At 35.2% G+C, this 22490-nt stretch overlaps 1 protein-coding gene across 1 annotated transcript; it reads left to right on the top strand.

Annotated features, from left to right (window-relative positions):
* Positions 1 to 5068: 5068 nt before the first annotated feature.
* LOC141822728 (LRR receptor-like serine/threonine-protein kinase FEI 1) lies at positions 5069 to 21995 on the top strand. The gene is made up of 6 exons (XM_074710064.1): positions 5069 to 5154; positions 6742 to 6941; positions 7053 to 7385; positions 11972 to 12076; positions 21013 to 21302; positions 21419 to 21995. Exons 1-6 carry the CDS (start codon positions 5069 to 5071, stop codon positions 21635 to 21637), a joined length of 1233 nt encoding a protein of 410 aa, XP_074566165.1. The 3' UTR covers positions 21638 to 21995.
* The last annotated feature ends 495 nt before the right edge of the window (positions 21996 to 22490 follow it).

The raw sequence follows: 22490 nt of genomic DNA on the forward strand, positions 1-22490 counted from the left end.
CTATACCTATTGTATTCTTATGCTTCCATATTATGTAACAGTTCTATGATAAACAATTAACACAAAGCTAGTATGCATGACATGGCATAAATAAACATGATATAATTAATTATAAATATGCATGTGCATGACAAACATGTAGTATGTCAAATAAGTCAATCAAAATATTTATTTATTTCTAATAATATATTAAATTTTGGATTTGATGCATTTTGTATTAACCCGTGAATATGTCAATCCATTTTCACGCATTTTGATTTTTATTAGGTTTATTATTTTCTTGGGTACGATTTTATTGATTAGTTTCATAATCAAAGGGTAGTTGATTATAACTAGGTTTATGAATTTTACGTTTTTGATTTGTGTAAGACTTAGACTTGTAACCCAAGTCTATATTTTGAATATTTGTAATTTTATTTGCCAAAGTATTATTTTGTTTTCTAATTTTTTAAAATTTGTATTTTTAAAAATTTTAAAGTTGAAAATTTATCCTTTGAATTTTTTAAATTTAGATTCAAATTTTTAAGATTTGAATTAGTCTGAGTTCCATAATTAAAGGGTACTTGATTAGGTTTATGGATTTTAAAATTAAATTTTATTTTTTAAAATTTGAAGATTTATTTTCTTGATTTTTAAAATTTAAATTTGGATTTTAAAATTTAAATTTAAATTTTTAAAATTTGAAGATTTATTTTCTTTTAAAATAATCAAATTTAAATTCTTATCTTTTGAATTAATTTTATTATTTTTAATTATGTGTAAATTATCAAGGGCTGCTACTCATCAATGGTTTGATATCAAGAATGTTTTTCTTCAAATAGATCTTAAGGAAGAAGTGCATATGAAACAACCTCCTGATTTTGTTGCTCAGGGGGAGTTAGGGTGAGTTTGTCGTCTTTGAAAGTCTTTGTATGGTTTGAAACAGAGTCCGCGTGTTTGGTTTGGTAAATTTAGTCAAGTTGTTGAAAATTTTGATATGATGAAAAGCAAATATGATCATTCTATATTCTACAAGTAATCAGGAGCTGACATCGTCTTGTTAATTGTCTATGTGGATGATATTGTAATCACCGGAAACGATGTTGTAGGAATCTCATCTCTTAAGTCTTTTATTCATATTCAGTTTCACATGAAGGACTTGAGGGTGCTAAAGTATTTCTTAGTTGTTGGAGTTACAAGAGTAAAAAAGGTATATTGATATGATGAAAAGCAAATTTAATCATTTTGTGTTCTACAAGCAATTAGGAGTTGGTATCATCCTGTTAGTTGTCTACATTGATGATATTGTTATCATCGGAAGCGATGCTATTGGAATCTCATCTCTTAAGTTTTTATTTATACTCAGTTTCACACGAAGGACTTGGGGGTGTTAAAGTATTTCTTGAGTATTAAAGTTACAAGGAGTAAAAAAGATATATTTCTATCTCAGAGAAAATGTGTCCTCAACCTATTAACTGAGATAGGAAAATTGAGGGGTGATGGATTTCACCTTGCAGAAGAAGAGATAGGAAAATTGGGGGCAAAGCTCTTGTAGTGCTCCAATAACTTAGCAGAACATGTACCTCCCAAGAGATGAGGAACTATTTAAACATCCTAAGATATATCAAAGATTGGTTGAGAAGTTGAATTACTTTACTATAACTCGTTTAGATATTGCATATTCGATTAGTGTTGTAAGTCAGTTTATGTCATCTTCAATAGTTCATCATTGGGCAGCAGTAGAGCAAATTTTGCGTTACTTGGAAAGAGCACTTGGACGAGATATCATGTATGCAAATCATGAACACATTCAAAGTGGATAGAAGATCTATTTTAGGTTATTGTATCTTTGTTGTAGGAAATTTAGTCTTATGGAAGAGTAAAAAGCAAAATGTTGTGTCACGATCTAGTGCAGAGTCAGAATATAGGGCTATGATACAGTCTATGTGTGAGATAATGTGAATATATAAACTCTTGACTAAAATAGAACTTATGCCTTCAGTACCAGCAAAATTGTAGTGTAATAATTAAGTTGTTCTTCATATTGCATCGAATCCTATGTTTCATGAGTGAACTAAGCACATTGAAATTGATTGTTATTTTGTTCGTAAAAAGATTCAACAAAACTTGATTTCTACAAGATCTGTGAAGATTGGTGAACAACTAGGGGATATCTTCACAAAAGCTTTAAATGAAATTCGGATTGATTATCTTTATAACAAGTTGGACATGATTAATATCTATATCAAACTTAAGGGAAAGTATTAACTGTTAATTAGTTAACATACTATGATACTATATTAGTTGTATATATATATATAGCAGTATATATTTATTAGCTGTTAATTAGTTAACATAATTATAGATAATTTTTTAAGATAGATTTCTAGTCTTGTATATAAATATACCTCATCTTTTAATAAAAGGTATTCTATTTTTTTCATCTTAAATATTAATTAAGTTTATGGATTTTAAAATTTAAATTTGAAGATTTATTTTCTAATTTTTAAAATTTAAATTTAAAATTCAAAGATTTATTTTCTTTTGAAATAATCAAATTTAAATTCTTATCTTTTGAATTAATCTCATTATTTTGATTATGTGTAAATTATCATTAATTAAGTTCGAATTATTTAACTCAGCATTAATTGAATTTTGATTAGATATATCTTGAATAATCTGATCTAGTTTTTTATCAATCGGATCAAGATCTAGATAATTATTATCTAGGTTAATTTGATCAATGTCTTGATTGATAGATCAAAGATTTGATCAAAATTTTGAATGATCTGATCAAGATCTTGATTGAATTGATAGGTCTAGATTGACTTATCACATTTTTGATTAATTTTATTATCCAGATTAATTAAATTCGAGATAATTAATTTTTGATAATTTAAATTTATATCATTAATTGAATTCATAAAATTTCAATTAGTTAAATTTAAATTATCATAATTAATTAAATTAAATTAAACTATTCAAATTATCAAAATTATCTAAATTTACATGTGAAGAGTTATCATGCATTTCTTATTTCTTAAAATAATTTGATCTAGAAGCATATGAATCATCATTTAAATAAAATAAAAAATTTTCATATATCGTAAATTCACTAACATTCGATGCTCCCCTTAGATCCTTAGATCTTCTATGGGCATTGATTTTTATAACGATCAGATTGATTGCACTTGAAGCATACAATGTACTCTTTGTTTCTTCGGACTTCAGGCATCAGTTTTTCCTTTTCTGCCGGCTGTGCAGATCAAGCCTTAATAGTGGGGCACTTATTTTTGTAGTATTCTCTATCCCTACACTTAAAGCATATAATATGAAATTTGAATTTAGAACTTGTATTCATACCTCTAGCTTGCTCTCTTGGCGATTAGTCCAATCAAGAGTTGGCTAATTCTAATACCAATTGTAGGACTATTGGATGTGCTAGAGGAGGGGTGCGAATAACGTGTCTTGCTTTTCATCGTTTTCGTGAGTTCGTTCTTTCTATTAAGAGGGTTAATAGTAACGGAATATAAAATAAAAAAGAACAAAGATACACAGGATTTATTCAGTTCCCAACCCCCTAGGGTTAGTACTTCAAGGTTTATATACAGGAGGCGCTTGTCCATTAAGCGTACATCCTTTTCGGAACCTTTTTGAAATTGGAAAAACCTCTTACAATGTTTGTATCGCAATAACAAATAATAAATAAGCATATATAAAATAAATAAAAACATAATTGTCGCTCTGGTCTGGAAGTCTTAAGTGCCACGACAGTTTTCCTAATGCTTCTTTGGTCGTAGAGCTTTGAGTGTAGATTCGAGCACAGAGATGAAGGGTAGGATTGATGATTTTGTACATGGAGCTTAAGGTTCTTTTATAGGCTTTTTTTCGGTCGACCTATAAACTTTGTTTGGCTGACCAAATCTAGTCAAACTTGATCCCACGACCGAGCCCTTCGCGATTTAGACCGAGCCTCGTGATTTTGTCATTATCAAGTTTTCTGATCGATTGAACTCTTATCAATCAACTGAACCTTTCGGCCACCCGAATCAAGACATCCAAGACCCGAACCTGAACATGAACTCGACTCGGGTTCATCCGGTAGATCGGACCAGTCTTTCGGTCGATTGGACCAGTTCAGGTTTGGTTCAACCTGGGTTAAGTCTGGTTGACTCCGGACTTAGTCCAACTTTATCCGATTGCGTTTGTCTGCTCTTTGTTTTGCTTCTAGGTTCTTGCAAAATAGTTATACAAAACACAAACAAGCCTTAGCCTGCCTGACCTACAAACTTATCTCTTGCTCGGAGTTCACTCCCTTAAGGTTTTCCCTTTATTCGCAGTTCACTCCTTCAAAATTTCTACCTAGGGTTCACTCTTCTAGCATTTTCCGTTTATGAAACATCTGGTTACCTTGACGTGCTTGGACTTGCCACTTGCTAAACATTCGGTCATCTTTGACGACTTTCTTTTTGTCAAACATCCGATCAACCTTGACTTGTCTGGATTTTATTCTTGCTAGTCATCCGGTCAACTTTGACCTAACTAAACTTCTCACCAAACTACCAAGTATTTGGTCAACCTTAATCTACTTGGACTTCTTATTTACTTTCAAACATTTGATCTTGTTTGGATCAATCCTTTATCAATCTTGATCAGATATGATTTATTATCAAACATTGAAACTTTGGAGGGTGATTGCACCAACAAAATTGAATTGTTTTGTCAAGCCATCAATACCCAACATGTGAATGATATTAAATACCCAACATGTGAATGATATTTAAAACTCTAGGATGATGTGATGAACATATTTGTAGACAACCAATAGATTTCATAAATATATATGTTGAATCAACTAGAATATAGTACAAGAATTAAGGAGACTAAAAAAATTTTAGTTAGGTAGTAAGTGATTTAATTGATCTAAATGTTATAATATGGCAATATATATAATTTAATTGACGGATAAATTCATCTAGTAAATCCTTGATACTTTGTGACCAAGGATCAAAGTGTCAATTTGTGTCGGACGACACGAAGGAATTTATTATTTTGCCCACCACCAAACACAAGATGATTTTGACGCGACATGGAACAAAGAGGGAGGGAAAAGAGAACAAGGGGAGGAGGTAGGAGAGGAGAGGAGCACCCAAGGGGGGAGCAGTGGATGGGAGGGTAAGAGGAATCCAGAAGAGGAGAGAAGTGTGTGGAAAATAAAACAGAATTAAATATAATTCTTAACCTTTCAAAAATACCACTAACCTAATTAAATGTGGTTGAATTTGAATATAATTTTATAAAAGAAAATCTTAAAATTAAAATTTTCAAATTTGAAGGTCAAATTTCTTATTTCCCAAATTTTAGATTTTTTTATATTCATAAAATTAAATAAATTTAATTACAAATAAAAAATCTAATTTAAACCTAAAATATAATATATTTTTACATCCTAAATTTTGAAAAAAAAAATCATGATGTATTTTTTGTCCACTTTAATCATTGCAGTTAATGTAAACAAATTAAAATCAAATGGTAGAATTTTGAATTATTTCACTATATAGATTTTATCAAATAAAGTCAAACAAAATACAAGTAATAAAGTGATATTTAATGCTCAAATTTATTATCAAATGCTTGTGAATAAATTTCCAACATAATTTATATAATTCCATAACAATATGTATTCATTTCAAACAAAATTACATCTTTAATAATGAAAGTTTCTAGCAGCTTCAAATCTAAAATTGCTCCAATGTTACAAAATTCGAAAACAAAAATATATCCCAGAGGAGTAAGGAAGCTCTCATTTTCTTGTTGCTCATTTTATCATTCTATCTATAGAGTTAATAGATTATAAGTGTAAATTATTATGAAATGAAAGAAGTATATAGATCACGTATGACTGAAGCTAAAAATTAAAACTTGTTTGGTCCTAGGATTTTTTAATCTGAAGCAAATGATTAATTACATTAAAAAGTTAATTGAAAGTTATAACTTAAGTGAAACTAATTCAATTAAATAAGTGTTGAAATTGTAGACATGATACAGTATTGCAACAGTAAACTTGGTAATGGCTAGGCTTGAAATTTTAAAGTTTGCTTGTGACTAACATGACTTAATGATTTTGGATTTCAATTCATCATAGTTTGAGAATGCCATTGAAGCCCCCGAAGCATAATTAAGTTGGTTACGATGGAGCAGACTTGCTGAAGTGGGCAAGGGTCGAATCTCGGCGAAGCCGAGGCAATGCCCTCTTCCGTCGTGGCCAACTATAGTTTCTCGATTTACCTTCTCACAAATGGTCGTGGAGTCTACTGTGTGGGGCCGTTGGGGTGGCGGATTTCATCTTTTGCTGAAGAGAATGTCATTGAAAAAACTTGGATCATTGAGCTTATCTAACACAAACCATGTACAATTTAAAAAACCAGTTGCAAACCTACTTCCCTATGTTGCTGCATTAGATTTCGCAATGCACCATTTAAAGAAAGTTCTAGTTATATTTACTTTTTGTTCATTCTTTTTCACGTTAAAGAAACAGTCTGTAAGCCATGTTTTTTCTGTGTATATTCATTTTGGCATAATTCTGTTTTGACTTTTAATACGTATGATCTTGGACCATATCATGCCTATTATAAGTAATATATCATCCTGTGTCTTCACTTAGTTGGCTCGTGTGATATCTCCAGGATTAATTCTTTATTTTAAGCTACAGATTGTTTGGGACGTCGGAGTTTCTGATTGCAATTTTTTCTTTGGTTTAAGTTGTATTCGCTGTTCATTGTCACATGAGGAATTTGCAGGTGACATAAAGCGCACAAAGAATTCAGCTAAGCTTGTCACCAGTGCTGTAGCAACAGTAGGAGCTTTGTTGTTAGTGGCATTAATGTGTTTCTGGGGATGCTTCCTTTACAAGAAATTTGGTAAAGTTGATGTCAGTGGTCCAGCAATGGATATAAGTGGAGGTATCAGTATATGTTAAGTTGTTTCAATTAATGTTTTAACATTTACAGGTCATTCATACTGAGATAACTATAGGGTGCCTTCTTTCTCTCTGACTTAATCCTCTGTTTCAGGTGCATCAATAGTAATGTTTCATGGGGACTTACCCTACTCGTCAAAAGATATACTTAGAAGACTAGAAACCTTAAACGAGGGAAACATCATTGGTTCTGGGGGCTTTGGAACTGTTTACAAACTTGCTATGGATGATGGAAATGTTTTTGCTTTAAAAAGAATAATGAAGACAAATGAAGTGCTGGATCGGTTTTTTGATAGAGAACTCGAGATCTTAGGGAGTATTAAGCATCGGTATCTAGTCAATCTTCGAGGATATTGCAATTCTCCTTCATCTAAGTTGTTAATTTATGATTTCTTACCTGGTGGAAGCTTGGATGAAGTCTTACATGGTATGTTCTACCTCATTCTGGCTTTCTGAACCATTTGTCATCTATCTATATAATAACAGTTGAGATGTGCTTATTAAGATTTGAATTCTGGTATCACTACCAATATAGATCATTTTAATTTTACAAACTACTTCACTGAATATTTAACCTTTGTTCTATGTAATGGAACACAAACTAAATTATGGGGGTGTTTGGTTTAAGGTTCCCCAGATGTAAATGTTCAGTTGAATTCTTGAAATTTGTGCAATGGACATCATATGGGTGTTTGGGTTTAGATGGTGAATGTACATATGGGGTTGGGGTAACTGGAAATTGGGGGTTGACAAAAAGGACCTGTGAAGGTTTTGCCAACCTGAAAGTTCAAATTACACATCTACCTTTGTAAAAAATATATAAGGATTTTTTCAAATTTTTAGTTAGGGTAAATAAGTAAATGGACATCCAAAATACAACTCAACCTCATATTCACCAAACACTCCATTTACATTTACATTTTCTCAACCTTTTCTCAACCCCAACTATACATTTAGGGGGTGTTTGGTTTTAAGTTGTATTTTTTCAACGGAAAGTTGGGGTTGAAAATATGTAAATGTATAGTTGGGGTTGAGAAAAGGTTGAGAAAATATAAATGTAAATGGAGTGTTTGGTGAATATGAGGTTGAGTTGTATTTTGGATGTCCATTTACTTATTTACTCTTACTAAAAAACTCAAAAAAATCTTTATATATTTTTCACAAGGGTAGATGTGTAATTTAAACTTTCAGGTTGGCAAAAAGGACCTATGGAGGTCCTTTTTGCCAACCTCCAATTTTTCATTACCCCAACCTCATATGTACATTCACCATCTAAACCCAAACACCCAACTTGGCTAGTTGGCTCTATTGCACAAATTTCAAGAACTCAATGGAACATTTACATATGGAGAACCTTAAACCAAACACCCCCTATATGTGCATGTTGATTCTACGATACTTGTTCACTGTCTTTTGAGCATCTGATGCACCTAGGTAGAGAGATACTGACCTAGGGGGCATTTCTCCCTGTATGTATAAATAGGTCCCACCCTAAATTTAAAATACTAACGTGCAAATAAACCTAAGACACCAATAACTACCTAATACTCTTAGCAGCTTCCTCAAGTTGGAGCATAAACACTATCTATGTCTAGCTTGCTTCTTGAAAACATAACAGTTGCACACCAGAAAAACAAGGTACAAGGAGTTAATGAAGCACAAAGGAGTTAATGAAGCACAAAGCAAATTATCCTTGGTCTTAGATCAACAAAGCTTAGGAAATAATTTACGAAATATGCAAGTGATGATCCCTTCAATGTCAGACCAACTTGCACATCAAGGAGAGATGATAAAGAGATAAATGATGAAGCAGAATGAAAGTGAAGAGAAATAATGAGAATCATCTCTCGAGTGGGCTTTGCCATGAAAAAACACATATAACAACATGAATGGACTAAAGGAAAAGGAAAAGGAAAAGGAAAACCCTCGAGGGTTTTAGAGAAAGATGGATAGTATAGTCAACCCTTTGCTGGATATAGCAAAATAAGTTAGATATTTACTTTATTTTGGTTATCATTGAAGATGAATAGGACAACTTGATCCTTTGTTGGACATGACAGAATAAGAATAGGACATTTTCTCTGATTAAAGTTTTATTGGAAGTGAATAGAACAGCTCGACCTTTGCTTGAAATAGCAAACTGGAAACATGAGTTTTCTCTATTCAGATCTACACTATAGATGTACTAGAAGTCTAGAATGTGCTAAAAGTGTAGGGTCCAAAAGGATGTTTGTATCTCCACAATGACATGATATTGTCCACTTTGGGCCTAAGTCCTCATGGTTTTATTCTTGGGCTCTCCCAAAAGGCCTCATGTCAATAGAGATACTTTTCATCCTTTTAAACCCATGATCTTTCCCATGTATTTTAGATGTGGGACTATGTTTGCACCCTTGCAACCCAACAATCCCTCCCTCAAACAAAGGACCACTGGAAGCTCTCCTACCATTTCTCATGGTCCGGCTACCATTTCTCATGGTCCGGCTGCCATGTCCCTCATGGTCCGAGCCTCCCCTACTTCCTTTGTTTTTCTCGAGGGTTCCCACATGGTTAGATCTAGATCATGGCTCATCCGGCAGTTAGTCCGGTGAAGAGCGGCCTCGCTCTGATACCAATTGTAGGGTCTAAAGAATGTCCACATCTTCACAATGGCATGATATTGTCCACTTTGGACCTAAGCCCTCATGGTTTTGTTCTTGGGCTCTCCCCAAAAGGCCTCATACCAATGGAGATACTTTTCATCCTTTTAAACCCATGATCTTTCCCATGTATTTTAGATGTGGGACTATGTTTGCACCCTTGCAACCCAACAAAAAGGAGGAAGAAAGGGATAAAAACAATGCTTAGAAGTGCTTGAAGACGAGATTGAGATAGAATAGGTGGAGCACAGAAGTAGAAAGGGCGGCTAAGGAAGATAAATGCCCAAGCACTATTTCTTCATGTTTCACCAAGATGGAAGGAACATGAAGAGATGTTGGTTGAGAGGTCAAACAATGTGTAAGAAGAAGAGGACACAGTAGTGAAATATGACATTGGCAATGAACTGGGAGATCTATGCATTGATTGGTGGTTGTTTCCATAAGAAAAAAGCAGAAGCATGGTTGCTAAAGAAGAAACATTTCCAGGAGGAATGCTAAAATAGCAAAGAGAAGCCAGTAAGAATGAAGTAGACCTAGATGAGAAAGAAACAATAGATTCAGATGAGAGAGAAACAAGCAACAGATTGTTTTTAGAAGGAAATGGTTGGAGATGCAGAAGGAAAGGATCAGAGATAGAGCAGATCAAAGGAGATGTGATGAAGGGAGAAGACAAACTTGTTGTCTGGATTCAAGGAGAGTTGTTGGCCTGATCTTCATTATTTCGAAGATTGTATTTGACGAGATAGATTGCTGGAGATATGCTAAGCAAGAAGAAGAAAGTTGGGTGGCAGTCAAAGAATAGGATGCTAAAAAGATATGAGCATCAAGAATGCATTAAGTTGAAGAAGAGATCTATAGAATAACTGGAGAAGATGGAGATTTGCATTTGTGCTCTTCCTTATTGTTCAGAGGCATATTCAGCATATCTGGTTTAGATGGACTAGCTGTCCTCATTGTAGATTGGAGATGGAGGATGAGATGTTTACTATTGAAAAGGAAGCACCAAAGGAAAATTTTGGAGATCGTGTAGAGGGTAGCTAATTTGATTGGCCATCATTAATCTCTGCATTGGAGATTATGAATCTGGCTCCAAAAGGATTTGCAGTGTGGGAGAGAATAGTGCCACTTGATTGATGGAATCACTCTTCTATAACAAGTAGGAAGTGACAAGCAAGCATGGCTGGAAGAAAATCGCCGTGCAGTAGGGGTTATGGACAACAAAGATGAATAGGTTAGACGGTTGGCTTTGCCAATCCTCCCATTTTTAATCGAGGTGGTGATGTAAGGAACTGAAGATTTCATTTCAGTTGGAAGTGGCAGTGATAGGCCATGAAAGGCATACAAGATTTGATCTTAGTCAAGCCTTCTAGTCGTGTGGTTGCATCCTCCAGGTTACAGTAGTTTAGGCAGCAGCAAAAATGTGAAGAAGTATGGACAGCAATCTAATGAAGAGGAGATGGTAGGAAACAGACCTAGAATGTGCAACTCGTGTGATTGTGGTGGCATTGCTCCATGTTATGTGCTTTGTGTGGATGAGAGAGATGGGAGCAGGAGGATCGAAAGAGGAGGTTGACTGGCTGGCAGATAGGTTCATTTTGCAATCATTATCTTGTATAATCTGGTTCAAGTCTGAAGACAATATTGGATTCTTACATTAGGTAGGTAGTTTGGTAGAATGCCTTAAAAAGGATGCAAAATAAAAAATAAAAAAATGAAACTACATTGTATACTTCATCATGTTGCTGTCTAGAAAGGACTGGTGGGATTTTCATCTTATAAGAATTTTAGTTACTAGTAATATTACTGCCGATAGGATATAGTAGTCAGAAAGTGTTCATCGTATGCCAACCCACAAGCTGTCAATGTTAATGGGATGGACTCTTCTTATCAGTTTCCACCAATTCGGTTGACAGAAGTTTAGGGTCATTACCAATTATGTTACTCGGACTCAGTTGGATTATCTGACATTGATATTGATATAGATCCAAATGCGCAACACATGCATTTCCAAAAACTTTTACTCTGGATCAATAATATTAAATGTCCCCTTGGAGTGGTCTATAGATGCAGAGTGGATAAATGGAGAGTCCAAGTATTAAAGATTATTAGCACCACCTTTTTAGGAATGCATATATATTAAATTTGCTTCTTCAAGCTGTACTCTCAATCCAACACTTCAGTTCACCCAACAGATTCTTATGGCTCATGCTATAGGGAGATCTTGGTGGATTCTTCTATGTTTCAACTGGATTATAAATTGTTAGTAGTTAGTTATTATATTAATATTAAGACACATTGCATTATGAAGTGTTCTTAATCTTCTTTTGAGATGATTATGGACTGAAGTTAATATTATTAATTGTAACTTGAGCAGTAAGAGCAGAACAATTGGACTGGGATGCACGCCTTAACATCATTATGGGGGCTGCAAAAGGCCTTGCATACTTACATCATGATTGTTCGCCTCGAATAATACATCGTGACATTCAAAGATGCCTATAAACTAAAGGAGATAAATAGCCCCAAAGGCGTAGACTAACTGTATATAATATAAGAGTTGTACCTCTGCTACGCAGATGCATATAAATAGCCTTTGGGGCTATTTATCTCCTTTGGCTCGAGCCACTTTCATTAAATACGCGGAGGAGACTCTTAAGGAGGAAAGGATTCCACAGATAATCAAATCAAAGCTTCATTACTATCCTTAATTGACTATAATATAAGAAATAAGTGAATAGAATTTCTTTATATAAGAGTCATATAAGGATAGGAGAATAATACAGAAGCCCTCACCTCTTAATAACCCCTTGAAGAAGTCCTCTCGTCCCGGCGAACCCCTCTAGCCTATAAGCCCTCTCTATTGGAGCTACAGGGCACTTAGTTGAAGATAGCTTTCTCGGGGCAATTAACTACTATAAGAAGAACTTATAACTTACCCAATCACACCTATTATGAAGCTGCAGCAGCTGCTGTTTGAGGCTCCCATCCAAGCCGTCGTTATACTCGGCCCTTCTGTTCGCAGTTGAACTTTCTCGGCACAACAAACTACTGGAGAGGACTGGACAAGAACCTACCTCGTACGGGAAGGTACGAGCATAGCGACGTGAGTGAATTCCAAACATGTTGAAGAGCAGCTCGTCCAGGACTCATAAGAATGAAACCAAACAGTTGCATAACCGTTCAACTCATATTGAACCCGCTGGTGCCTAATCTGGAAAGAACCTCCTCCCCCCCTCCTAAGAGTTGAGCGTAAGAGCTACAAATTAGAAGTCTTCTTCCTCTCCTGCTTATTCCTCTACTGGGGTTAATGGGGAGCTCAAAAGATTTAATGATTCAAGCAAGGGCAAGGGACAGCTCACTAAAGCGGGGTCTTCGTCCCATTCACATGCCCTTCCTAGTTATAGAACCAAAAACTCAATTGATTAAGGAATTCACACTTAGCAATAAGAACAAAGAGGTGCGAAGCCTCGTACGCTGGTCGAGTGACTTCCAATTAAAGTAGTCCCGATCAAGCTCTCTTATTAGTTGTCCCGTACTCAAAACCTAGAACTCAAAGTGCCGCTCCCGGAGTACTCGCTGACGCCGCTTCTCTTGTTCCTCGTACTTAGGTGCCATATCTTTCTCTTCTCCCCGTCCCCAGAGCCAGCAATTGCTTTCCCTCCTGAGCCCGAGGTGGGTTCTTACAAATCAAGTCCGGGAGCTACTTAACATGATTTCAGAGTTCGGATTGGGAAAGGAGCATATGCCTAAATCTCTTTCCTAGAACGATTGTAATTCCATCAACAGATCTTCACTTAATTAAGTTGAACCCATCACTTACACCTAGAACTCTGATCACTCACATTCCATTCACTCCTAAAAGGGAGTTCGGAAAGGTAGTTTATGCAGCCAGTTAAAAGAGCGTGAAAATAGTTTGAGTGCCTCCCTTGAGCAGCCGGAGAAAGAGCCAGCAACGGGCCCCTACTATAATATAATATAAGTGTAGAACTTAAGTGAATTAATTTTCTTTATTATAGCTACCATTAATGAAAATTTAATTTGGTTGGTTGGCTGACTGATTAGATGATGTATGCGTGTTCTTTGGTAACTATGGAAGCCACATCCCTCATTTGAGACAACATCATCAAATCTCTAACCCTATCTCTACATTAACCAAGCGACTTTTAGAATTTATCATGGATTAAGATAATGCAATATTTCATCCCACCCACCAATTGACACATGGAACTCCCCGAGACTGATAAAACCCCTCAGCAAACAAGCATGAATCTTTTGTGAATGTGAGGTGGAATATCAGGGCATACAAATCACCAACTAAACAGTTCACAAAAGTCTTGTAATGCATCGTAGGTGTTCATGTGAAGTACCCAAATCACACAAGTTGTTCCAATTGTCTTTTATTGATGCACTATGACACTAACACGAATCTTCCACAAGCATGTATCGATTTTTGGAAGCTTTCAGTGGTGACATCCAAAATCAGGAGATATCTAGTTATGTTGACTCTAGGTGAGATCAAAAGCTTCCTTATGGCAATGAGAGCTTTCTCATGAGCTGGTGAGGGCTTCATTCCTTTGCTTTCTCATACTCGTATGTGAGAATTCCATGACACTTCATCTCTTGACTTTATGGCAATGTAGCAAAACAAAGAGGCATTCTTCTTCCTCTTGTCCTTCCTGGCTTCCTGCTTCTCTTTTGGTGTTTAGCACACCATGTAGCACTTGTGCCGGCTAACACGTCTTGTTTTGACCTAGACTAAAATCTGGGCTGGAAACTAGATTTCAAACCTTTGATTATGTATGGTTAATGGCACCCACACTAACAGACCACATACCATTGAGTCAATGTGCCAACCCATCAAAATAACCCTACCAATGGTTTCTTAATGCATAATATATAACTAGCTTACAACCTGCATCCATAGTTCTGGTGAATACTAGCCAATGTGGTGTGAGTTGTGGGCACTGACAGACGGATCACATAAATGCACCATATCAAATCCCGCAAGAAAATTTATTGAGGAAATAGAAAAGAACTCTCAAGTACAATAACTTAGAGATATCACAAAAGCATTGTAGTCAGGTACCAATGAAATTTGTAAGTTGCTGAAAAGAAAACATTACCTAAGAGGTAAAAGAAAAAGTAATATCATCAAAACTTCATAACAGTAAATATTTTTCCTTAGGAGATAGATTAAATAGATAACTGAAGCAAACAACAGACTGAAAGTTTATTTACAGAAGGAAACAACATGAAATATTATAATCTTTGAGCGACAACTTTGTTAGGAAGTCACTGGTAGAAGTTACTAAATCAGGTAATCCAACCATATTGGATGGATGGTGATAGTTTATTTAATCATGCAAAAAACACATGAAAGTAGAGACGGATCCATGAACAGGTGGTCCTGAGCTATAGCCCACCCTAATTTCAGTGATATGAATTTCACAGTTTGATGAGATGCAAGGAAAGGTCACAGGGCAGAGTTGAGAGAGAGGGAGAAAGGAGTTGGATTAAGTTGGGAGTAGGCAGCGTCATAGGACCTGAACGCAATTGAGGCAACAGCCAGCGTGGCGGTGATCTCGGCGAAGACCTCGGAGCCCTGGTGACTGGGTGAGTGGTGTTGATGGCGTACACGGGGCGCGGGGTGGCCATATCCTCAGGTCGTCCCCAACAGTTGTGGTCATTGTAGGGGTTGCCTACCATGGCGTAGACCGTGTTGGCCAAGTGGGTTGTGGCCTTCAGTCAGAAATCTGGGTGTCTCCCATCCCATCGCAAGGAAAGGTCGTAGGGCGGAGTCAAGAGAGAGGGAGAGAGGCGTTGGGTTACAACCTATCAATTCCTTCTTCTTGCTCTACTCCTACACCTCCTCCCCTATTGTTGTTGCCGCCGTTAGTTGCTGAGATAAGAGAGAGAGGAAGAGAAAGTGTTGCAGGAGCTCCATGCATTGGATGGAGAAGGAAGCGATGAAGATAAAAAATGAGAGTGGGTGGGACTCTTGATTGGATTGCATGTAGGGTTTAGGGTTATTGGGTATATTGCTAATGTACGTGACTAGTAAAAAAGGAAAAAATATCACATGATCCATTTATTTAAGGAATTAATCAACAAAGAATTTATCACTCTTGGTAATAAGGAAAGAATATCACATGATCAATTTGTAGATCAAACCATGCTTAGTGAAAACAAGTAAAAGTTCTCAAGTGGATGTTCCTTCTAGTGGTTTTTGATTGTATCAAATGAAATTTGAGGTGTGTTCTAGTGGGAAAGATACTAATCTAAATCCTAGAGGCATGCTATAATATGAGATGAATGTGAAATTGTGTTGCACAATAGCCTTATTATTAAAGGGCTTATATGGTAACTATCATTTTTAGAATAGTAAGTAGTCTTAATGGCTTGCTAGAGGCTAAATGAGGTTTGTGTACCTAAAGCCATGAAGATGAGTTTTCATGTTGAATTAAAGAGTTTGATTACTTAGGTACACTCAGAGTGGGATCTTGCTTAGCTAATTATTATTATTATTATCTATGTAAGTTTTTATTTAGTCAACTCCAAAGTCTAGTCCACCTCATTAAGTTTAAGCTCACCCCAACTCTAATTTCTGAATCCGTCCCTGCATGAAAGCATCTTTAGCCACTTAAAATCCCAACATTAGCATAATCAACATCCCATGTATTTATGATGAAAAAAGGTCAATCAGTAGATACTGTGAGTTTTATAGGTAGATAACTTGCAAAGCCTATAATTTTTTTTTTTAAAATGATCTTACTTTGGGGCAGGGATGCAGGCAATCTAACTACACAGTCCAATATTGTCTATCTTGTCCTGCTGGGTAACTAATCGGAGAAGTAAAAAAGTAAAATTTTGTTTTGATATTGGTTCATCCTTACAATTAAATGGAACCTATACTCTATAATATGAAACAAAAAATAAGTTGTAATAACATGAATGCACCATTTTAGAATAAACCCACACAAAATATTCAAGGTGCAACATAAATTCAATTTATTAAAAAAAAAACTCTGAACTCAGTTAAATATACTGAAACTTTTAAAAGTAGCAAGTCGACTAAAAAGTAATAGCCCAATCTCATTTGTACAGACAAATTCAAGTGAGATCACTAGAACACTTGTAATGTTGTCATCAACAAATAAAAAAAAATCTCATTCATACTATTATTGACCCAATTGTGATCTAACATGTGCAAGAATAGTTAAAAATGTGCAAAAAAGTGTCATTTGTTGAAGAGAAAAAATTATTCACCTTTAAGTTTGATAACATTCCAATGAACAGGAGAAGGAACTACTAAAGCTTGTAAAACAATAATAAAAGTTCCTTATAATCTCTTGAAAAAAAATGGATACAGGAGCTTCACTTTAATATGTTTCCCTTTCTATATATGACACATCTTATTAAAAATGGAGAAAAATAGAAAATGAAACATGCCCTACTTGCAAGAAATTGACTTTCACCTTTTCCTCCAGAAGCTACAACTTGTTGACCACCACTAAATAAATTGCCACCAGAATGACTTTATGTATCGTCTCAAAATTAGTGAATCTTTCTCTACAAATCAAAAAATAACAATGAAATATTTGTCACATTTGGAGGTAGTTCTATATAAGCAATACTCTACCATGACACATTACATAATACTCAACCATATAATTAATAAATGATGCTCATGCACATTCAAAATGCTCATTCACGAATAAATATATAGTTTTGAAATACTTGTGAAAAATTAAAACAAGTTTAATCATTCACTAAAATACTTAATATGAAATTCATTAAGATACTTAATATGAACTACTAAATCGATGAGGATCACGGACCAGATGAATGGAGTCAGTTTATAAGTGCTCAATGTTCAATGTTTCTTGCATATTTTTCTATGATAAGATCATTTAATTAATAAAAGAATTATCAATAATTTCTGTGCCACTATGATTAAGAAGCCACTTTAATACTTACCATTAAGTTTCTATTTTGTCTAAAAAGTAAACATTTGATGGCATCCTTAAATTGTGCCTCTGCCTACCATTAGATAATTCCTGCATGTTAGTTGAACTTGCATAATTCTTAAATCCTATCCTTGCAATGATGAGTCATCGCAAAAGTGCATCCAAAACCAGTTTGATTGACAAATTTAGTATCTTTGTCAAAATTGAATGCACCATGATCAGTATGACAATTTTCAAAGCAACACATTTGGCACACCTAAACCAAAGCCTAAATCATGGATTTGAAAGGTGTGAATATAAATTACAGATAGAATGAATATTATCAAAAAGTAAATATGCCACCTTTTTTGGGTGGCAAGCATGATCCTTATAGAATTCAGGAAATTTCTCAATTGATCTTAAAATTGCCTATCGGTAGTGCTTACAAACACCTATAGTTGACATAAAATTTGAATGGTGCCTATCAGTAGTGCTTACAAACACCTATAGTTGACACAATAAGGAATAAAAGAAAATGGCAAAACAAAACTGATCCAAAAATAATCCTTATGGCTAGTACAAGCTTCATAAATTCTCACATTTAGATATGAATCTCCAAAAGCCACATAAGCATGTGAAATTTACTACTCTTACATATTCATGAATGCCTTAAATCTTATTGGAGTTCAATTATGAGATAATAATCACATATTTCTATTTTACTCAACTTGAACGTCAATATTACTTCAAAAAGCATAAATTAGAATTACAATGATTTATTTAAGCAGAAATCCATAAATATACATTATATGTAGCACAATATTGCTAAAGCAACAGAATGAATCAAAATATAGGCAATTACAGAAACATCTAAACTTATGGAGGAGAAAGTGGAGGAAAGAGTGTGTCTAAGAAATTTAAGCTATTTTTTTATAAAAAATAAAATTTCAAATTTCTGCAATTGCAATAAGGAAAAACTCCAAGATGGACAGGAAGTTAAGGTGGATGTATGGATATATGAGAATGGACAAGATAAGAAATGAGAATAGAGAAAGTTGGAGTTACATTTATTAAAGAAAAACTCTGAGGGACACGTTTAAAATGGTAATGATATGTACTTCGGTGATCAATAAATGCCCTAATTAAACAATGTGAGATCATGACAAATATATACATTAATCAAGGAAGAGAGATACCAAAGAAGGCTTAGTTAGCAATGATAAAATAGGATAAAAATTATTTCAAACTAGATAAAGATAAAGTATAAGATCGAGCCTAATAGTGTAGGAAGATTTATATAGTCAATCTCATTTAGTGGGATAAAGGCTTGGTTGTTATTGTTGAAGTAAAGAGAAAAATGAGTATTATTGTTATAGCAATTGATCAAAGAAATTAATGTGGTTTTAATGAGGAGAAGATGAATAAAAAATCTCCTTCCATTTAACGAGGAGATATATATATATATATATATATATATATATATATATATATATATATATATATATATATATATATATGAAAATATAGATATGAGAATCCTCAAACACTCATATTTAGCGAAGGCAAATTTTGAACCCAAGAACTTAGAAAAAAATTCCAATGCTCTTACCAACTAGATTACTTGGTATCTGCCATTTAGATATATATGCATTGTAGTAGTTTCTAGAGGATTTTTCTTTACTTATATTTGCTGATGTGGCCATCTAATTTAAAAAATGTTAGTCCGATGCCTACCTACATTAGTGCCGGCATTAAAATCTCAAAATCCCAAGAGAGTGATGGTTGATGTTGTAGACGGAACCAAGAGTTCTGAGAAAAACCAACAAAAACCTCATATTTCTTTTCAATTGTGAAAAAAAGAAACAGATTTGAATCAGTATATGTTGCATTCCTACCTAGATTAGTGTTGACATAATCCAAAGGAAGAGAGAAATATAGAAGTGACGGCCATTATTGACATGGCCAAGAAGACAAACCTAGGTGGATGAATTAGTGAAGTTGTCGATCAATGACTGCAGGATGATGCTACTGTCCAAGTGGCAGTGCTTCTGCTGGGGCACTTCGTAGAGAGGGTGCTGCTGGAGTTGTCGTTCCCATGTACTGGTGTGAGGAGTGCTCCCTCCACCTGGAGCAGTCAGGAGGAAAAAACAGGTGGATGGGTTGTGAAACTTCAAGGATTCAATGCCAGAGCTTTGAGGGGAGACAAAGAAGTGGATCGGCATTAGGACTTAAAGGGGAGGAGATGAAGAAGTGGGTTCTAATCCGAAAAATATTCCGAGAGGCTGCCTGTTTCAGTTGATCCAACTATTCATCTGTTGATCTGAAGGCTCCAGATTATTTGTTGATGTGTTATTGCAACGTTGCTCAAGCCACACATTTTAAATATTAAGCATGTAATTGTTTCTCATTTTGAAGTTTATCTCAACTTGTTGGAAGAAAAGTTCAGGATGAAATTGTCAACTCTTAAATTTCAACATAATATTACTTAACAATTTCCAAGGCAACTACAATAAAACAGCCTTTATAATGCAGAATATCCAACTTGAACTAATCACTTCTAAGCTAGCTGCACTTAACTAATAAATTTTGCTAATATTGTGTTTCTTGTATCAGTAATTTTCTGGATTAGTTGGTTTTGGTAAACACTTAAGTATTTTAAACAAAAGGCTATTAAAACTTATAGTTGGTAGAGGAGGAAAAGGGTAAAAAGTATGTTGAAACCCCTTTTACTTGGACTCGGCAGAGACCCTACTCATGCTGACATGCCCAAACTCATCTAAGAAAGATTTAATTTTACTTGGACTTGGCAGAGACCCTACTCATGCCGACATGGGAGGATGTGGGTACAGGATGAGCCAAACTCATCTAAGAAAGATATAATTAAAACTCAGCATGTTGCACATAATACTTGATCCAAACTCATCTAAGAAAGATATGATTAAAACTCAGCATGTTGCACATAATACTTGATCTTAGGATCTTGTAAGGATTTAATCCACAACTCTGATCATTGCAGCTGATATATGACATGGCAATTTCATTGCACCTTCTCTTTGACAATGAAAGATGGACAGCTTCATCATATCCTAGATGAAATTAGTTAGACCTCAGTTGCCCACCATTGGTGGGGATGAATTAGACCTTAAGGAAAGAGACTATGCACTTTGGGAATTGTTGCTTGCTGCATACTGACAGTAACTCGACACATTGCTGGGTCACAGAAGTTTTTCAATCCTCTTAAGTTTAACTTTAGTAATAAGCTGGATCAGATCTTGGTTTTATTTAAAGAAAATCTTCTTTTATGATTTCTTTATTGAGAACAATGAAAAACTTTCTACATCTCAGTGATTGGGCTTTTTGCGGTCTCACAGCTTCTCAATTTGAATCACCAAATAGGTGTATTGTAGTGTCAACACAGATAAAATTTTAAATGTCATTTATATTTGTGGTTTATATCTTTCTCCCTCAGAATGTCTTACACTGCCTGAACCATTGATACTCAGTTCTATTAACTGGCAATTTCATAGTATTTTTGGTCGCATCCAAGCTTGCTTGGTCTCTCTTTGCTCCAACTCTTATGTGGAATGCCTATCTCTAACCATTCAACTACGACAATGTTTTTCAGAATACATGCAGAGTGGTAGAGCTACAGAGAAAACCGATGTATACAGCTTTGGCGTGCTGGTGCTTGAGGTATTAAGTGGAAGACGACCCACTGATTCGGCATTCATAGAGAAGGGTTTGAATATTGTGGGATGGGTGAGTCTACATTTTCTGACTACTAGTTTGGTTATGATTCATTGCCTTCATCCACAAGGCATTAGCTATCGAAAGAGCTTGACTGAAATGGCATATTCATGTTTTGCAATTTTCAGCTGAATTTCCTGATAGTAGAGAACCGTCCAAGAGAAATCATCGATCCAACGTGCGAAGGAACACAGATAGAAAGCCTCGATGCGCTACTTTCAGTGGCCATCCAATGTGTGTCATCTTCTCCGGAGGACAGGCCCACAATGCACAGGGTGGTTCAGATGCTGGAGTCAGAGGTGATGACTCCCTGCCCTAGTGATTTCTACGACTCGAATTCAGATTGAGTTGTGCATTATTATGTCTCCTACCACTCCATTCCTGCTTTTGCTTCTAGTGGACACGAAATTGACAAACCTGGAGAAGCACACTTATTGTTAATGCATTTTCTCAATTTCTTCCTCCTCGTCCTCTTCCTCTTCGTAGGACTCCATGTGCATCACTGTCATGTCTTACCCATGTTGCATGTTCAGCAAGAGTCTTGTTTTTGCTGAATCGATCGTAGAGTCGATTAGCCGGAGGGCTGACATGCTTTCTCTCTTGTCAATTGAAGAAACATCTGACCAATTATGTTGTCAAATCATATCAATTGTTCATAAGACCCTACAAATTCAGCTTTGCTGGCTATTTAATATAAACGTATCATTCAAATGATATCGCTCAGCATTTGAATAATTTATATGTTAGAAAATATCTATTGAATATATCCTTTTGATGAAATTTTAGTAAAGCACAAGTCAAATTATTTAGCATGTTCCTGCTTCCTTTGAGCTATTGAAGTGATCAATTCAATTTGATATGGAAAGCATATCAGAAATGATTGAAAATAATAGATGATAATAATTATTATTCCATTAATTATATTCTTTCGGCTTTTGCTTTTACCCTCTAAGAGAACACATCAAAAGTTCATCTAAGTTTCATCTCCAGATGCATGTTCATTGCTCAAGGTCCCGTCCCTCTGTCCACAGCTCTATCTTCCCATAACATATGCAGTTTTAGGTTTCATGGTTAAGGAGTAGATGGGCAGATGTGTGGCCGACCGACGACCACCATCGGTGCTATGGTGGGAATTGGCTGAGGTCTTCCCTCTGCCCGCAGCTCCATCTTCCCCCTTGGCATATACTACTTTTGTTTTAT

This window comes from Curcuma longa, chromosome 1 (assembly GCF_044706935.1).
Source record: "Curcuma longa cultivar G26 ecotype Majalengka, Jawa Barat chromosome 1, ITB_CL_G26_1.1, whole genome shotgun sequence".
Taxonomy (NCBI): domain Eukaryota; kingdom Viridiplantae; phylum Streptophyta; class Magnoliopsida; order Zingiberales; family Zingiberaceae; genus Curcuma; species Curcuma longa.

Excerpts from the sequence above, each read along its gene's own strand:
- LOC141822728 (XM_074710064.1), top strand. The coding sequence starts at position 5,069 with ATGGAACAAAGAGGGAGGGAAAAGAGAACAAGGGGAGGAGGTAGGAGA. Across the intron at positions 12,077-21,012 it reads TTCGCCTCGAATAATACATC|AATGTCTTACACTGCCTGAA; the intron begins GTGACATTCAAA and ends TTTCTCCCTCAG. Across the intron at positions 21,303-21,418 it reads GTTTGAATATTGTGGGATGG|CTGAATTTCCTGATAGTAGA; the intron begins GTGAGTCTACAT and ends TGCAATTTTCAG.